The 20,178-nt window shown below is 38.8% G+C and overlaps 1 protein-coding gene across 2 annotated transcripts in view; it reads right to left on the reverse strand.

The window, feature by feature from the left end:
* Positions 1-1,331: 1,331 nt before the first annotated feature.
* The window catches only part of LOC145980761 (uncharacterized), a 36,455-nt gene continuing 17,608 nt past the window's right edge, over positions 1,332-20,178 (reverse strand). Inside the window, exons 1-2 of one of the 2 annotated variants that reach the window (XM_083113827.1) lie at positions 6,231-6,394; positions 1,332-1,805 (exon numbers count right to left, since the gene is read on the reverse strand). In XM_083113827.1, coding sequence (XP_082969953.1) covers positions 1,419-1,805; positions 6,231-6,374 — 531 coding nt within the window. In that variant the 5' untranslated portion in view covers positions 6,375-6,394 and the 3' untranslated portion in view covers positions 1,332-1,418. Of the gene's footprint in view, positions 1,806-6,230; positions 6,395-20,178 lie in introns of those variants that run through there. The other variant, XM_083113826.1, reaches the window with a different exon arrangement.

Below are 20,178 nucleotides of genomic sequence, written 5' to 3' on the forward strand. Positions count from 1 at the left end.
AACGAAAATTTTAGGAGAACTAACGGGAACTAACGAAAATCAATCGATCTGGATGGTTTTCGGGTCGAATTTGAATATGGGTCGAAAAAGTGTGAAGTTGGCCCGACCCATTTATTTCCTTAATAGTTTCCATGTATTTTCCGAACTAACGAAAATTTTATAAAAACTATCGAGAACTGCCGAGGAACTAACGTCCTGACTAGCTTTGAGGCGGGCAACGAAATTTGGCCGTTCAGGGCAACACATTTTGTCTAAGCATTTATTCAGTGAATAAATTGGATAAATTTGATAAAATGACTAAAGTTTGAACAAAATTTACCCATACTCTCTACATTCTAACAATACGGACCATTTTGTGAGAAAATTCCGTGTCAAAATTGGGAAATTTCAAATTGCTTCCATTTTCTAATCGGCGAATAAATTGGATAAATTTTGAGAACTAACGAAAATTTTAGGAGAACTAACGAAAATCAATCGATCTGGATGGTTTTCGGTTCGAATTTGAATATGGGTCGAAAAAGTGTGAAGTTGGCCCAACCCATTTATTTCCTTAATAGTTTCTATGTATTTTCGGAACTAACGAAAATTTTATGAGAACTATCGAGAACTAACGAAGAACTAACGTCCTGACTAGTTTTGAAGTGGGCAACGCGAATGGGTCGGGTCAACTTCACGGGGATCCACTCCCCGGCCGAAACCTTAAAACTTTCCTTCGTTGCCAAAACATGGGAGCTGTTAACCCTTGACGCAGATGCGGAGGGAATTTGCATAATGGCAGCAAAGTCAGAGATTTCGGTATAAATGGGAGGTTGCAACAGGGGCAACGAAGGTACAGATAAAGAAGCTCCCCTGTAAAGGAACTTTCTGAAGTCTAGAGTCTAGACTTCAGAAAGCTCCTTCACAGAGAAGAGAATCTCCTAAATACTTGCCGCTACTTTGACTTCTTCTTATAAATAAGATGAACGAATGTAATAGCTGCAGTTCATGCCCTGTGAATTTATCCTTCACCAAAGTTGTGAGCAAAATAATATCTGCTGTCTGCATTTTCACTTTTCACTGCAAAGAAATTACACAAAATAGTACCTAATGTCCGACCCTACCTGGCTACGGGCCTGTTTTGATAACAAAAGTCAAATCTCAATAAGCTCACCGGTCAAATTGCATAAAAAATAGCTATAGGCAAAACGAAAGTAGCACACGAATTGTAACAGAAGGTATACAACTACGAGTAAGGTTAAACAGAGGGTATACGACGTATACCCTTGACTACAGCCCTAGCTGGAAGGAACATTCTGTTGGCAATCGAGAGGCAAGAGCAGTAAACCAATCAGTCATATAGAACAGTTTTATTTCATACAAACTTTACTACTTTATCTCACTAGAAAGTTTATGAATTGCGAAGAGTAACTGCTGTGAAACTATGTGTAGTAATAGCCAGACCCATATCCTCCAGCGGCGATAGGTTGTGCAGCAGGAACATACGATGCAGATGGGATGGTAGCTGCAGCGGAACTCATATAAGGAGAAGCCACTGCATACACCAGCTGCACTGGTATAGCCACGCTTGCTGGTTCGTAAGCTGCAACTGCAGGTTGACTTGCGTAGCTCGGTACCTGTGGTTGAGGCACATAGGCTCCAGTGTAACCTTGTGAGTAGTATCCTGGATTCAGAACCTGAGTCTGTGGGTAAACGCCAACTACTGGAGACTGTCCGTAGTAGCCTTGGTCAGAGTACGTAGCCCCAAAGGCCAAACCAAGGTCCTGCGCTATCGCACATTGTCCTGCTGCCAGGAGTACAATTACAATCTGCAAAGAAAAAAGAACGCTTTGGTCATTTCCGAGTTTCATCCTTTTTCCGGTAATGTTCTTGGGTGGATTTTTTAAAATTTATCAGTCTGAACAATGACTAACCGGATCTAGAATTTGTTTCTGGGAGGGGCACAGAATATGCTGTAAGCATATAATAAGATGTAAAGCTTGAAGTATAATGTGCACATATTGACATGTGAAAATCATCATATATATATACAGTTACAAGAATAAAATGAAAACATGAAAAGTCCAATAAAAATTGTAGGGCAAACTGTATACATCTCAAATTTACATTAGGTAGCAACTTATTTACAAAACCAGCTCAAGGCTGCAACAATCACGTGAGCTTCAAAACGCCATTTTTTGTCATTTTAAAGATGGCGCCTCCTCTACACACTTGCACCAGTGAAGAGGAGTGGTTTCTTGCCCTCTGCCAGCCTAAAACGTCCAGAAATTTATCATCATTAAATGAAATTCAATATCTCTGTGCATGTTTACCACACCAACAAGTTTACTAATGGGAAAGAAAGTTCGACCATGGACTCAGTTCGCAGGCAGATAGATGGAAAACTCTTCATAGTGGCTCAGAAGTGATTGCACGTGGACCCCAAAGACTTATATTCTTGTTGAGATATACAGGCACTAACTCAAAGTTGAAAATATGCTTAGATCAGCAATAAGTCTGTGCTAAAGTGCAGCATACTTGTCTAACCCTTCCTACCGAATTGATTGATTGACTTGATTTATTTTGCTTCGCTTTTTGTGCCACTTTTGGCTAATTTGCAAAGATGGGATGAGTGATGATATGATGAAATTGATGAATGGACACTCACAAATATCCATGCCCAGACCAGGATTCGAACCCGGGGCCCCTGGCGTCGTAGCGCGATGTGCCATGGGGCCGGCCCTTCCTACAGAAATTTAGTAGATAAGAAACCAGAAGAAATTAAGGTACACACACATATACATATATATATATATATATATATATATATATATATTTCACAAAGTGGAATCCGAACCACTCTACAATATATCTGAACCAGGAAACGAACAAAAGTCTTGGATTACGAAGTGACACATAGTAGATTTTTGTTAAATACAGTCGCCCCAATGGAAATCTTTACATTTGAACGCAATGAAATCTTCACATGGTTATTGCGCGTGCCACCATTGTTATACTCCGAAATAACAAAGTGGGAGTGGTCTATAATCTTGTGATTGTTCAGTGAACAACAGTCGACAGTGTTGTGGTTATTCTTTAGCTATCAGTCTTTACAAGGGAACCAGAGAAAAAGGAGCCTCGGTTGTGGTATCCAGTGCAAACAATTTCTCTGTGTTACAGAAGTGTACAGTTTCGTCAAATGTCAAATCAGCTGCAACACGAATCACAGACATACCTTGTTGAAGCAAAGTCAAGGCACGAGTCTTCTCTTCCATTGTCAACTTCTTCCTCCCCATTGACTTCTTAGGCAGAAATAACGAAATGACGAAGCTGCACACTTCTGCAACACAGAGAAATTCCTTGCACTGGATACAACAACCGGGACTTTTTTTTCTCTGGTTCCCTTGTAAAGACTGTTAGCCAAAGCATAACCAAAACACTGTCGGCTGTTGTTCACTGAACAATCACAAGATTATAGATTCTTCCCACATTGTTTATTTCGGAGTATAACAATGACACAGTTGGCACGCGCAATAACCATGTAAATATTTCAATTGCGTTCAAATGTAAAGATTTCCGTTGAGGCGACTGTACAAGTAGTTCTTCATAAATTGTACTAACAATCACTGGAGGGGTTGATGGGGCTACAGACCAGACCCTCCCGAAATTTATGAAAATCAAGATTTTCAAATGAAAGCAGGATAGAACTCGGAAAACCCATGTGGTAAATGCTAATTTCCATTAAAATGACCCCCTATTACCATTTTTGTCTTCGAACAACTTTTAAATTGAAGGTTAATTGCGGTTACGAAATTAACGCAGTTATGTAGGCTAATATCCATCTTTTAAATTCTAACCCCTCCGAAATAAAATCCTGCGTACGCCAGTGCTAACAATGATTACAAGAAGAAATAAGCTTGATAATTCATTTACTGAGGAGAAACTGTCACAAACAAGGGAATCATTTAACCAAGAATGCTCTCCCTTTGGGCCTCTCAGTTCAAGTTATTGCCTGATTAGACTTCCAGTGTCGATTTATTGTATTTATTGTCTAGTAAATAGAGTCCCGATTAATTTATTTGTGCTCAACTTCGGTCTATCTATGCTAATTGCATTTCTTCTGTTTAGGATCTTTTTTTGTATGTGTGTTTATAAACTTATCTTTTGTAAGATTGCTTATCTGCCTTCTGTAATTGGAGGATTTACCTCTGTTGAGGCAGTAATTGAATAAATAAACTTTGTTTTATTATTTTACTGTCTACTAAAATTAGGCTCTAACGTTTTGGTTCGCTGTAGTAGAATGCTATCAGTTCATTTTTTTATATATGATTCGTATCATTTGCGAAAAGCCCTTGAATCCATGCCCCTCCCTGTAAATCCGCAAAAAAAATCATTTCATGATATAATAAGTTAGTCAGCATTTCCAGCACAGAGGGAAAATCGTGCCCACGCTTCTCCAAGCTAAAACGATTACCATTCCTACTCGAATGAGACAGGAAGAGACTTTGGGTCAACAGCCACATAGACTCCCAATGAGAAAGAAAAATGTTTACAAAAATGGTCACTACAGATGGGAATGACGTCAAATGCTAATTATTGATTATTTTGTGATTGGGTTATTTTCTGAATTACGACCCAGTCATAGTTTAAGACTAGCCCGGTTGATATAAAATGTATGTTAAAAATATTTAATTTATTGAAAATTCTTTTCAAATCTTCCCCAATGAGATGTTAAATCAGGGTTATCTAGACAAAAAAGGACCATCGGTAATTCAACTTTAGCAAATTGTTACATAGGTTCTGGTCAGTCTGAAGTATCGAGAGTGAATATACGTAGAATAATGCACAATGTACGACTTTTCAACAATGTTACAATGTCATCATATATATTTTCATAAGCATGTTTTACGCAATGATGGCAAAGTGAAAGTCTAAGATCAGCAATTAAAATATACTACTATGGGGGAAATGTAGATTAGATTTTATTTCGAAGTCAACTGTATTCGTACACGCGATACTTAACTGGGATACTAGGTTTAATTTACGTTTAGGTCGATTAGAACTAATCTCTATCCACTCATACGACTTTATTATAACAGAATGTGCAAGGATATGATCCGAAAATTTTCTACGCTAAAACAGTAGCTACGTCGTGTATATTAAATTAGTTAAAAATAGATATTTCCCTCTGGATATTATAAATCTTCAGGGTTTTAAAATTTTTGTTATTTTCAGTCGCTTTTATGCCACTTTTGGCTAATCGCAAACATAATATTTGTTGAATAGATTCTCTTAGGTGAGTTGTAGAAAGGATTCCAAGCATTCTCATCTTCAGAGTAGAAGTGCAGTGTTGAGCGTCCACCTGGTTGGATTGATTGAATGATTTGGTGTTTTAAGTCCACTTTATGCACAGTAAGGCTAATTGGGACTGGACCTACAGTTTAAAGTGGGATCCAAACCACTTGTGCCTCCAACGAGTATCGAACCCGGGACCCCTTGATTACAAGGCGACGACGCCATCGGGGAGACCTTAATCCGGTTGGAGATAGAGGTTCCAAGCACATGCCCTGAAGACATGGGCGTAATTTGGCGGGGGCAAGGGGGCACTTGCGCCACCAAAATATTCATGTTACCAAATTTAAAAGTTAAGGATACCGTCCTGGGAGGAGCAAAACATTGAATATTATTTTTTTATGATTGCGTAAATGTAAGCTATTTAGCAAAATAGTTCAAGATGGAAAACTTATTAATTCTATCCCCTGAAAGTTAAGGCCCAAGTTTGATTCTACCCCTCCCAAAGTTAGTCCCTATCAGAGTTGTTAAAGGACCAAGAACCTATCAATGAGTTCTATTGGATTCCGCAACAGGATTGGAACCTTTTTTATCGCGCAAATTAAATTCGGTCCAAGTTGCTTATTCTTTCATTGAAGAAAGGTTCCTCAACCGTATTTAAATTGATCCGGAAAGAAGGTTCGTGGACCTATACAGATAAAAAGCTTATTTACAGTCCAGAACCCATTTAGGGTTGTTGATTTTCTCTCATGGACCTGAATTGAATTTATTTTAAATTCCTGCACCGTTAACAACCATGGTCCCTAGTTTGATTCTGGCCCCCACCCCAAAGTTAAGTCCCAAGATCGATTTTGTCACCCAAAATTAGGCCCTAAGTTACCTGAAGATGACAATGACGTGGACTCTGGTTCTTCTGTGCTAAAGTGGATTTTTCTAGGCATAAGGGAAGAAGAAATACTCACCAACTTATCCATAACTTGAGCTCTTCCCATGCAATTCCCGCAGTGAATGTTTTCTACTTCTTCCGTCTTCTTTGGAACTTCTGGAGAAACAGTTTCGAGACTTGTCTCAATACCATAACCAAGAACTCTTTTTTTACTGGACATTCTCTTTCACATTCTTTATATCCTTGAGCCTTTTTTTAAAAGAAGATCTCCGTTTGCTAACAAAGGCAATTTGCGTGTCAATTCAGACGAGTATCACGCGCAAAAAAGTGTGAAAAATTCACATGTGTAATGTGTAAAGTAGCCCTTTCATTTCACACAGTGTGCGGAAACGTACTCGTCCAAAGTGATCTCGTAACTGACCTTGAACTTTCCTGCAATTTGAATCTTTAGTAACGTCTTGAATTTCCCTCTCGTACAGCATTTTATGTCTTGCGAATGGCTTTAGGACTTAGTTTTCCAGCAATTTGGATGATTGCATGTTACTTGGCCTCCATATTGTGGATAGAAAGTACTTCCCTTCATGAATAATTACGGTTTACAGAATTAGTTAGCAGAAAACGTCGTTGACTCATTATAAAGTTATGGATTACACAACGGACGGATTTGAATTCGTATCCCATACGAATATTTCCTTCTTTCATATATCTATGGCGCGCGAAATCGACTCTGAAAGAGACGGATGGTCACTAAAATAGGGAAAATACACCAAGGACCCATTTAGAGGGGGTCCAAGAGGACCAGACCCCTCGGAAGAGTTGACAAGGACTTAAAATCAATAAAATTCCTCTGCTTAATAAAATGAAATGGGTGTTTCAGCGCTTAAATTGAATGGATAGGATAATATGAAGTTCATTAACTTGCACTGAATTTGCATAAAGATTAGATTTGTATTGACTAAATTTAATTAATTAATAGCTAATAATCAGGGACTTTATTCTTCATCAACTGGAAATAACAACCTTTTGATTACTTTATAAATCTTACATGTTTCTATATATATTTACTTATTTTCCTTTGTAGATTGGCTTCGTGGTATAGAACTGCAAATGAGCTAGATAGAGAATTCATGCCGTTAGGCTATATCTTTAATTTTAAGCCATCCTCTTACTTTTGGTGTAATTGATTAAGAGCATTAATAATTAAAACTTTACGAATTATAATATTACCATTATGATTACTAATAGCATTTATTATTGTCATCATTGCTATTATTATGTATGAGTAAATGGTTAGTGTGCAAGAACCTTCCCGAAAATTAAATGTAGATACGTGCTTTAAATATATATCACAGATTGACACAACACTAAAATTAGGAACCTGCATATTATTGTAGATACTATATTATTACAAAAGGGGAGTAATATCAAACTATCATTATTCCCTATATGGTGTAATAAAATAGTGAATATTTTATTACACCATATAGGGAATAATGATAGTTTGATATTACTCCCCTTTTGTAATAATATAATATCTACAATTCTCCAGTAATTCCGGTTTCCCATGATTAATTAACCTGTTCTATAAAACTATTGTATAAGTTGGGAATTATGCATTAACGTGGGAAAATGTGCACTAAAAACCTGAATATAAACACTGAAAGGAAAATATGGACAATACATGGGGGAACTTATGTCTATAATTATTTTCTTTATTTGTACGTCCTCTTTCTCCCTCCTTAGGCTATTATCAGCACTGAGGTTGAATGATGAAGGGAGACGCCAAGAAACGCATCCTGGTGGCTAAGAGAAGAACTAGATACTAAAAAACCATAAATATTTATACCAAAAAAGAAAAAGGGGCACTATAAAAGGGAATTAAGTGTTCAAAGCACGCATCTAGGTTAGCCAAACGCAAACGAAAATTATTATTGTTCAACTGTAGAAAATGATAAATAAAACCAGCATAAAATGACAAACATATTGAAGATTTTATTACTGATAAAAGACTTATAGGGTAATGTTTGAGACGGAAAGGATATTTACATGATTAATAAACAGGTTTGCACTAATTTTGAACAATATATCACGCAGTTGTCATATATCTGAACACTATATATTTCTGTTCCAGACACTTGTTGAGATTCAAATGGCTTCATTTTCAAGGACATGCTTCACATGCCTATTTAAAAAAAATGACAATCGTAAGTAGATCAACAAGCAGTTCTATACTTTCATTTCCTCAAGCATAGTGTGGGTTTCCATACGAAAAAAGACACTAGCAATATCTCGACCTATAATTATGACCACAACATTTGTATTATACAAGATAATTATGCCTCCTTACTTGTCGGCCATCAATTGTTGTAGAGGTGCGCTGCGAGGATTGTTTGAACGTCTGGCAAAATAAACTGATATCCTTACGCAAGATAATGAGTTTACGTCTGTGTAGCTCCGTACCTTAAAAAGACGACGTGAGTTGACTCTAAATCTATTCCAGGGTGCTGGATTTAGGATGTAAAAGCATAAACCGTGAGCTACATTGCATGATGATGTACTCAACTACGCCATTTTGTTTCAGGGAACTTAAAATGGTTGCAAGGGTAATATTTGCCATCTGGTGCTTTTTTTTTCTTTTCTTTTCTTCAAACGTTGTGATTTTCATGTTTCACACATTAGCTTGCCATGATTTTCGAAAGTGTCGTAATAGGATCTAAAGGTCTTCTCTTTTTCGTAGTCAGTCCTATATTTTGCCATCTTTTCCAGAAATATGCGTTCTTTTTGTAGGTATGTCGGATAAAACTAATGTGGTGTCCCCACCATGGGCAGTTATTTATAAATTGTACAGTGTACACAACATAAAATGACCAGCAAGGTAGTGGCGTCGCCAAATAGTTTTCTTCAGGTCAAGTGTAGACAAAATATTGGATACTATACTCTCTCTCTAATGTTATTTTTCTTCCTCTGTTCATCTAGCTGTTTCTACTTTTCTTACTTTTCAACCTATTTTTAATTTCTATGTCTCTCTATCTCTTTATTTTCACTGTTTCTCTATTTCTATCTTCGTCTGTGTCCTTTAAAACCTTCTCTTTCTCATTCTTTCCATTTTCTTCTCACATTCGTTCTCTTCTCTTCTCTCTCTCTCTCTCTCCTCCACTGCACAAAACTTCAGAAACTTTTTCTAAATCATAATCTTGAGAAACCGTTAAGAAGAAGTACAGTAAAACCTCGTTAATCCGGACTAATGGGGGGTAAGTTGACCGGTTTAACGAAAGTGCGGATTAACTTAAATAACCTTAAAGAACAGTAGAAAGTGCATTAAAACTCCGTTTATAGCAACAAAACACGTTTATTATGGTTATTTAAAGGGCATAGGCCTAAGTACACTATACAGTACAATAAAATGTAAAGCAATACTGTACATACAATGCAGTACGTACATACGCGATACCTATATTATGATGATGTGTCCGACGGGTGCTTTTTTTTCCTTTTGCCTGTCCGGATTAAGCGAAGTCCGTCTTATCGGAGTCCGGATTAACGAGGTTTTACTGTATAATGTTTTGTTACAAGTTAACAAAATATATCCCTCAATGACCCACTGTCTATTTATTTATTGAAATTTCCAGTACTTTAGAAGCCAATTTAAGCCGGAAAAAACAACAGTAAAAAACAATAAATAAGAACAAAAAAAGGCATTACAAAACAAAACAGTCCCAAGATCAACAGAAATCAGTTTGGCAATAGTATTACTTATGTACAAATTTTTGTAAGTTGATGATAAAAGAGGAATAACAGCTGAAAATATCTGTTTGGTTTGAGATGATGTTAAATTGATTAGGAAGTTTATGGAATAAAGAACGTTGTATGAGTGAGGGTCTGGGAATTGCATTGTGGAAAGTTTCCTTGTTCCGTGTTTTATGTGAGTTCGTGGGCTGCTATATCTCAAGATACCATTTATGACCTTATATAGAAATTTCAAATCTACAAGGTATCTACGTGCTTCTGGGGTATTAATGTGTACATTTGTTTTTAGCAGATCTCTCTTGGATAAGTGTCTTAGAGCCAGTACTCTAAATCGAACGATGAAGAGGGAATAGCTGAGAACCAGTGGCGCATACGGGGTTAAGAACCTGGGCTATCGCAAAATATCATAGTGTTCGAATGGACAAAAAATTGCTGGTGGGGGTGTTTTTGTGTTTTTAACTCATTTGGGGTGGCGGGTTGAAGTGATGTGACTCTGATTAAAAATATATACCTCATAAATAAAACATGGAAATGTACACTGTCAGTAAGGAAAGGATTTCAAGAATTTCATTCTTATTTGCATAAATGAGAGGCCCATATTGTGAAATATTATGTAGGCCTATATACGAGAATAAAAATAAAATTTCAACCTACCAATTTTCACGATTTTATGTTCGGGTACTCCTTGTTGGCGCAGTGGTAACGTCGTTGCCTTGAAACTAAAGGGTCCCGGGTTCGATACATGGTGGTTTAGATACAACTTTAACTGTAGGTCCGATCCCCATTAGCTTACCTGTTCATAAAGTGGACGCACAAGAAAAATCCACAATGATTTGGAGCTTATCGTCATTCGTAAGCCGAATAGATAGCTTGTTAATTATATCACTCATTTCAGTTCACACTACACAGCAGTGTGTAGTGACTACACAACATCACATATCATTCACAAAAATACAATCCCCTCACTACTCTATTCACACGCACCAAGACCACTCTTAGGCCTCCCCGATGGCGCAGTGGTAGCGTCGTCGCCTTGTAATCAAGGGGTCCCGTGTTCGATACCCGGTGGAGGCACAATTGTTTCGGATCCCACTTTAAATTGTAGGTCCAGTCCCGATTAGCCTTACTGTGCATAAAGTGGACTTAAAACAACAAATCGAAATCGAAACCAAGACCACTCGACGCGATCTAGACTAGAACTGGTCCTTCATTTCGGTAATTTTTAGATGCACTCATGAACCATTCCCGCTGAGCCAAGAATTTTCTACTCCCCACTGTATCTCTAGTTGTTTGTCAACGACCTCTTTTTCAACTCTTCTGCAAGCGTTCAATCATGCTCTTGTCCCTGCATGTGACACACATTTCCCTTCCTGCGATAATTTGGCTTCAAAATTCCCCATTCCTGGGAAAATTTCATGCTGGGAAAAATTGGTTGATCACGGTAACCCCCGTGGAGTTGCCCGCCGGCGCTGGGCAAGACGTCTCGCGAATTCAAAGAAAGCGGGCAATGTTTCCAACTCCTCTAAGAAATCAGGTTCATCTTCTTATTCAAATGAACAATTTCATGCACATTTTCTGATATATATATTTTTGTGTATTTTATTCACTGAGTCTGGGCTTTGCAGATAGCCTAGATAGCCCCGAATATACGCCTCTGCTGAGAACACTGTCGATCTTGAAGGTATCAGATTGGGCAGCCATGTTCCAGATGGGTGAACAGTATTCTAGAATGGGGGACAAAATGTATTGAAGTATATGTACAGGGCTTTCAAGTTACTGATTTCGGTGAATCTGTACAATAGGCCTAGCATGTGCATTGCTCCTTTTTTGTGATGGTTGAGATGTTTTTTTTCAAAAGTGAGATTTTAATCTAAAGGATTCGGAGGCCATTAAGTGTCTCGTATAATTACTTTTAGGAATGTTGTGTTTAAGAAAAAATGTTATGTAGGACCATTTAGAAAGGTTTTGGACAGTTTCCATCGTTGGCCCCATTCGGAGAATCTATTTATGTCATTTTGGAGAAGGTGCGTGTCTGTTTTATTTCTCTAATAATCTTGCAATCGTCAGCGAACATTAGACTAGTGCTTGAGATGGGGGAATTGAAGAGGTCTATAATATCATCTATGTATAATACAAATAATAGTGAGCCAAGAACGCATCCTATTGGTACTCCAGATATAACAGGTATGTAGACCATATTGGGTTTAGGTATCTCATACCTCATATGTCCGAGAATTATCAAAGGAAACAAATTAAGATAAACAATTGAGTTCATGAAAGAGCAATATTGAAAGAGGTAATTATCTTGTGGTTTGCAATTACAAAATAAGTTCCTGGAGTAAGTAAAGTAAAAAAAATCAGCTGTAAACACAGATGAGTTTTTGTTTTTGACCTCAATCTCCTACCGACACCGTGTGATTACTTGCATTCAAGCCGGGACACCCCACATTTGAGGGGTTGGAATTTACGATGGAATGGATCTAAATTGAGAAAATATGACAAGAAGAAACTTGTCCCGGTTGGCATATACCCCTTTTGTGTGAAGCAAAATAGAAATGAAGATATTTTATTTCTAATTCCTTAAAACCCAGATTTTCCCTTATTTGACTATTATACCAATGACCCCAAAAAATGGTCACCCAGGGTGGTATTTGAAAGGCGGATGAGGGTCAATTACTTACTCTGGTTTCTCCATCTGCCCTGTGGTTGCTATTTTTTTCTCTTTGGGGAGGGGAAATCTGAATGTATATCGATGCTTCAGGAGCAGTTAAATGAAATTCCTCCCAAAGGAATTATTTGAAATAGCAAACTAGGCTCAACTCCCTCGCAAGATTATCGAAAGATAGTGATATTCTTCGACTTCGATGATGAAACGGACGAGAAATGGTGAGAAATATATTTTATGTGAGAGGTAAGATACATTGGATTTCCCTCAACTATACCATGCCAATTGAAATCACAATACCAATGTGTAAAAATCAGCACTCTTAGTGGAAATTATTAGGTCAGTATGTAATTCTAGTCTAGGGGGTACTTAAGGATGATGCTTCGTAAGAAATATCCTTGCTGTGAGAATACCTTTTTGCCAGCATCTCCAACTTAATCATCGTATTTCATTCTCAAATTACGTCACAAATGTATGAAAATTACAGAAATTGCAAAATTTGGGCACCAGGAAACGTGTATTTTTCCGGGCGTTACTATAGTAAAATGTTTTACTCTACGAGAGGCGACTTAAATGTTCTGAGCCTCAAGAAAACCAAAGAAGATACAGATTTGACAATGTTTTTATTTTTCAACATAATCCACTTCAAGGGCTACATACACACTTGCTCCAGTGGTGTTGAAGCGTCTTTATCCCAGTGGAAATGAAGTCTTAATGCTGGGACTACGAGAAATCCTCCACGTAGTTGGCCAACTAAACTGGAACCCACAGTCATGGATTGTTGCCATGGCAATCGCTGAGGTGTGTACAGGAGCATTATCCTGATGGAAGACGACTCCTCTGGTCAGCACGCCTGGCCTCTTCTTGGATTTGCACTCTGAGACGTTCCAGTAGGTCAGAATATACTCTCCGGTGATGGTGTGACCCCTTTCAGGATAATCAATCAGCTCATAATGGGAAACCTAGCGAATCCCAAGTAACTGATGCCATCACCTTCCCGGCTGACGCCGTGACCTTGGACTTCTTCGGTGTGCGAGGTGATATATGCTTAAACTGCTTCTATTATTATTTTCTTCCAGTCTGATAGTGGTGAACCAAGCATTCATCCATCGAACAAGAAACTTGTCCACATCTGCTTCAAAAAGTTCCAAATTATCCTTTGACATCCTGTGCCTAGGGCGCTTCCGCTCAGGAGCCAGAAGATGTGGGACCCATCGAGCAGAAACCTATGAGAAGCTAAGCTCTTTCTTCAAAATGCAATCGGCTCGCTTCTATGAGATGACCAATTTGCTAATTGACATGTTGACAATCGGTGATCTTGCATGATGATGATGTCTAAAACAAGGTCATTGTTTCTTTCATGGTGGCAGTTGCTGGATTCCTGGACCTCCTTCCACTCTTGAACTGTTGTACCCAGCGTTTTACTGTGGCATATCAAGGGGCATTGTTATGTCAGCTATTCAGCATATCTTGGCGGATTTCTGATGGTGACATTCCTCAAATTCCTGAAGGTATTTGATCACCGTGCGATAGTCCAATTTTTCCAATTTCAACAAATCACTGCACCTTCTTCAATTCAAAACTCTACAATAAGAAAACAAGAAACGTTAGAAACATGTGCATGGAATATGATACTAATGAAGAGTGCTGCTATCAAAAATATAATTTGGTTTTCCTAGCTACCCATTTTTCTGTGCCAGACTCAAAAATTTGTCACCCCTCGTTTATGAGAAAAATATGTCATATCTACGTTCCAATCTACGAAGCCGATGCACCTAGCAGATGTATCTTTATATGTTCTACCTTATCGTACAAGAATAATTAAACTTTAAATATCGAAGGTAGAAGCTATTTATAATATGTTTAATTCATTGACAAAAACGACTTAAAATCTGCCAGCACAAACTTCAGTGGAAATGTCAGAATAAATACACTTTAATCACGTACGATTTCTAGTGTCCTTTACACAAAACCATATACTATACTTGGCTAGTCTCCGTACACGGAAACTTGAATGTGACAAGTAGGTTTGATTTTTTTAAGTATAATTTTGCAAATTCGAATTTTCTTTTCGGTGATTCAACTGCAGCAATTGTTAAACCAAATACTATTGTTACCCTATAAAATAATTAACTGAAATGTGTCTGTGTGGAATACTCAACAAACATTATCAAGAAGACTACTTCTGTTTATACATTCGAACTACATTACTTCTTTTTTCATTACCTATATTCTATAGTCTACTATAAAAAGTAACAAAACTTACTTTTAGTTGCTGCATTCCTTCTCTGAGAGCCTTCAGGGTTGCATAATTTGACGTAGATTCCTGCCCTCAATTCTTTCAATCCATTCTTCTTTCCCTTTTCCCATGTGGCCGCGAATAGGGGTTTCACTTTCTGAAATGTTCCTCAGCCTTAGATGTTTTGGTGAATCAATCGCTCACCCATCCCACCCCAGCCTAAATCCCTTGAGGGCCCCCTGGCCCCCTTTTAGAGAGCCCCAGGTCCCTCTGGAGGGAAAACCAACACCGAGGAGGAGGTCCTGCCCAATGTGAGACTTCCAGGTCGGAAGGGACGTGGGATAACTCCGTCTTCCACCCTGCTTCCCACCATATCCCTCCCGCCACTGGATGGATCCCTTGGGTTCCCAGACGCTGTATGGGATGGTGCAGTGATGGTGTGCCCAGAGGAGGACCCGCCGTGGCCAGCGCCGCAAGGGGTGAGAGAGGCAAAACACAGATATAGGTAGATATGAGAAACTACAGTACTAATAGAATAAAGGACGGAAAGTGCTAATAGCATAAACGAAGGAAAGTTCTAATAGCATAAAGGAAGGAAAGTGCTAATACAAAAAAGGAAGGAAAGTGCTAGAATAAAGGACGCAAAGTACTAATAGCATAAAGGACGGAGAGTACTAATAGAGCAGAGAACTAAGGTAGGAATTGAGGGAACTACGGTGACTCCAGCCACCTCCTGGCAGCCGAAGAGCACCCTAATGACAAAACATTCCTCTTCGCAGGAAATCCCTCGCTTACTGTAACAGCAAATTTAGACCTAACCTAGATTATGACATAGAGTGTTTTTTTAGAGGTACCTGAATATGTAAGGTGATTATTGAATAATCGCAGAAATTGATTATGAAAGGTGTGTCGCCACAGTTAAACATTGCTTCGTGCGAGGATAACAAAGGTTTATGGAAAATGAGGACACAAAGTATAATCTAGGGGAACACTGTTCACAGGGCAAGAAGAGGCAAGGGTAAAACACAGTGGCAGTCCAATCTCCTTTTGCAGAGGTTTGTACAAAGCACGTGGCAGAAGGTTTACATAGCATACCACGATGCCAGTGGTCCTAGATTTGAATTCTGGGTCACAAGGAGAAAAATCTTTTTCATTGCCATCAACCCTCGATGTAAATATTCTGAAGATGTTTAAAGACACAATACAAAATACAGCTAGAGAAAATAACATGTAAGTCCCTGATTGAAATCCTACGTAATGTACGGGTGTCTCGTCAATTCTCAATCCATTATGATTGTTAAAATTAATTAGAGAAATATAAACGAAGTGTAACATGATGAAATAGAAAGAAAACAAAAAGTACCGAGTAGAGATCTGCAAAAGCACAGAAAAGGACTGCGATGGAAGAGAAGTGGAGAGTGTCACTGATAGATGGGAGAAGAACTTAAATAAGAAGAATATGTGCAGAAGGACTACTAATGTAAAGACTGATGCGGCGAAGGCTGCAGTTGGACGCATGAGTCAATAGAAGAAGCCAATTGAGAATTATAGGTGGGCAAACCAACTCTTACACTGAACATTCAAACGAACAAGAAAATCTCAGATCCTAAACCTCGTAAATAGGTCTAAATTAATGAATTCGGTCTCTGTCAGTGTGACGCCACGAAGTCGGGAATTCTAGAATCGAATCCTGAGCAAGGTACACGTGTTTCATGTTACAGTATTCCATCAGTACAGAGAGGTAGGAAAGCAACGAAATATTACCAAAATATAAATGAGGACATGAAAATATCTTAATGGATATATTTGATACAGACACAGAAACATCTCGCAAAGAAAAATAGACTTGGTTTTCATGCAAGTTTACATGTGATATCGAGGGTTTACAGGTGAAGAAGTGGACGAAAGCCTTGAAGAAGGTGGAAGCAAATGAAAAATGAAAGCAAATATGTTGCAGAAGATGTGATAGAAGATAATGGAAGAAAGTAAAGACATAGGAAGAAAGAAAAACTACATAAAATTGTATTGCCAGCCAACTAGAGAAACTGATATGGTAGTATATGAAGAAGAAATGGGAAGAAACTGAAAAACTAAAAAGGAGGTATTATGATTTGATGTATCGTGAGGCAAATTGCTTGGACTTTGGATAGAAGAAATGGAAAACAACAAGGGCGATAGAAGATGATAGAGATTTCGAAATCACAGACAATCTAGGAATACTGAATTTATGGAAAAGCATGTAGAAAAAACATGCACAACAAAGGAATCGCAGATACGGAGGATGTATCAGAATGCATACTGCACTGAGGAAGTCAATCTCAATGTGAGATTATCAATGGCGAAATAAGCCTTTCATAGAAATAGAGGGTGTTTTGCGGACGTTTGAACAAAGAAGTAAGGAAATATGTAATGAAGTGTTTTGTGGTGTGGTGCCTTGTAGAACGCAGTGACGAATAGCGACTAGAAGCTTTAGAAAGTGGCTATGATGAAGAATGGAGCACGTGAAACGGACAAAGAAATTAAACTCTGCTGGAAATAGATCGAGATAAAAGCGATACTGGAAATGATCAAGACATGAACATTTAGCTGGAAGGAACAGTAAAGGCGTGGGGGGAATATCTGAGGAAGAAGAAGATATCTGCTATTAGATTATAGTAGATCCTGTGCAGATATAAGGCACAAGATCCGAAAGCCTGAGAAACGTGGCACTGGACAGAGATCAATAAATATGAATGAAGGAAGAATGTTATGAAGAAAATAGAAACGGAATAGAAAAACTGTGTGTGGACCAGTGACTCATGGTAGGCAACATACAGCATTCGCCCTATTCTTAGTACACCTACCACAGGATTCCCAGCTATAAAATGCAACTGAATCCTGGCATGGATGTTTGTGAGTGTCCCTTGAGCAATGTCATCACATCATCTCTCATCTTGATCTTCGCGATTAGGCAAGTGGCAGAAAATCGAAGTGAAATAAACCGAACTAAGCATATGCAGCTGTAGGTAATAATAGGTGTGGTCTTACCTAACAGTGTAAATGATACTTAAACTGTTGTGTGTGTGTGATCAAATTTGTTTTCGAGAAGATGAATTGAACCCATTTAGTGGAAGTGAAAAACTAAATATGCTGACCAAGGCAGTAATTTATTTTATTATAAAACATAAACTAACGTAACGTTTCAACCTTCTAGCAAGGTCTTCTTCAGACTCTGTATCAAGTACAAAAGTCTCTTTGTACTTTTGTACTTGATACAGAGTCTGAAGAAGACCTTGCTAGAAGGTTGAAACGTTACGTTAGTTTATGTTTTATAATAAAATAAATTACTGCCTTGGTCAGCATATTTAGTTTTTCATAATCATGGAAACAAGGCTTAATGGAGTTATTATTAGTGGAAGTTTACGAAGAGGAAAGTTAGCAGTGGCCTGAAATGGATGCAGGAGCTTAATAAGTGCATTTAGAATGATAACTGTGCGTGACGAACTCTGAACGTAACAATAAAAATTGAGGTAGTACTTCAGAAGTATTAAAATATATACTGCCAGTAATGGAAGTATCCTGGAAATAACTGTTGTGAAATACCTTTCTGTTATTTATCTTAGCATATAACGGCTGAAATGTGAATGGCTGTTACCAGTAGAGGCACTTTAAGAGAATAAAAAAAATTGACTGTTAAAAAGGGCGTTGGCCCTAAGATAGGGATATTTGAAACTGTAAGAAATATTAACAGAGTTTGACTTTAGAAGGTTAGACAAGTGTGTATACAAATAGTTTCACAGTGCAAAGTTTGAAAAAAAACTGATTGAATTACTGTACTGAATGTTCGTGGTTAACATAACGATCTACGATGTCAATGATCCTATACTCGAACCCTGCTATGGACATGAATATCTGATTCTGTTAATCTTATAACCGATAAAAGTTGCCTGAGAGTGTTACGTACTTTCAATTTACTGTTCCGAAAGTGGCACCATGAGTCACTGGGGGAATAGCTATAGCTGCTAAAAAAAATGGAAAGGAGATCGAACTGCCTGGATGCGACAGAGGACAGTTTACATGCAACCCTTCCCCTACGGTGCAGAAGCGGAATGTTTTCTACCACAACTAAGAAGAGAAGAGGGTGGAGATCGATTAAAGCGGCGGCTGGTAAGTCTGAATTAGGTGAACAGCTAGTAGGAAAATAATAGAGACAAAATTAGATCAATAGTTACACATACTTATTAGAAAGACCCATTTCTAACAAGTACATATAACATTGGTCTAATTTTCTCTCTGGGGAATAGAGAAAATTAGATCAATAGTTACACATACTTATTAGAAAGACCCATTTTCTAATAGGTATGTATAACTTTGATCAAATTTTATCTCTATTATTCCCTTTTCCCTACCAGCTTGCCACCTTTAAGGGTCAGTCAGTGGAAAACAGGTCACCTCGAATGTCTCGACGCGTAGATGCCGCGGCTCCACGAACCCCTGCTGCCACTGGAAGGGAGTTCCGTTGTCGCCCGGAAGGTGGCAGTCGCGTCGCAGGCTTGCGTGAAGCAGAGCGAGTGTGAGTTTTGTGAAGTGCAGATGTGCAGGGACTTGCCGTCCGGCACATCGTGGAGGCCAGTAAGGAAGAACAGCGAGTGGTCATGCGTTTCCTGGTGGCGGAAGGCGCTAGTACGCCAGACATTCACCGTCAAATGACGGCAGTGATTGGGACACATAGTTCATCTCTGTTTTGGTGAAGAAGTGGAGTCGGCGGTTCCTTCGCGAAGGAAGAACGTCACTGCAGGACGATTTACGTCCTGAACCTTCTGTCACTGTCGCAAGTGATGACCTCATCCAACGTGTGAATAGCATCATCAAGAGGATCGACGGTGAACAGTGGAGCACGTTGCACAGACCACAGGGCCAAGCCACGGCACGGAGTTTAACATCATGGAACACCGCCTCCAGTATCGGAAGGTGTGCGCAGAGTAGGCCCCACAATCTTACCGCAGAAAAGAAGCTGTTTCGCATGGAAATGGCACTAGAAATGCTCCTCCGATAACACCAGGAAACCAGTGATTTCCTCTGTCGAGTTGTCACGGGGGTTCAATCCGTACATCATCTTTATGAACCGGAAACCGAACGGCAAAGTCAGCAGTGGAAACACCCCAACTCGTCACCACCGAGGAAATCGAAAGCTGTGCAGCCATGTGCCCGCAGCCATGTGCTCATCACATTGTTCTTCGACCACAAAGGGCCCCTGCTTATCGAATTTCGTGAGAAAGATGAAACCACCATTGGGGTGCGGTATACAGAAACTTTGACGCACCTGCGTCAGGCCATCAAATCCAAGAGACCATATTTGCTGCCGTCCGGGGTGGTGGTTTTTGCATGATAATG

This window comes from Lepisma saccharinum, chromosome 28 (genome assembly GCF_977018435.1).
Source record: "Lepisma saccharinum chromosome 28, izLepSacc3.1, whole genome shotgun sequence".
Classification (NCBI taxonomy): Eukaryota; Metazoa; Arthropoda; class Insecta; order Zygentoma; family Lepismatidae; genus Lepisma; species Lepisma saccharinum.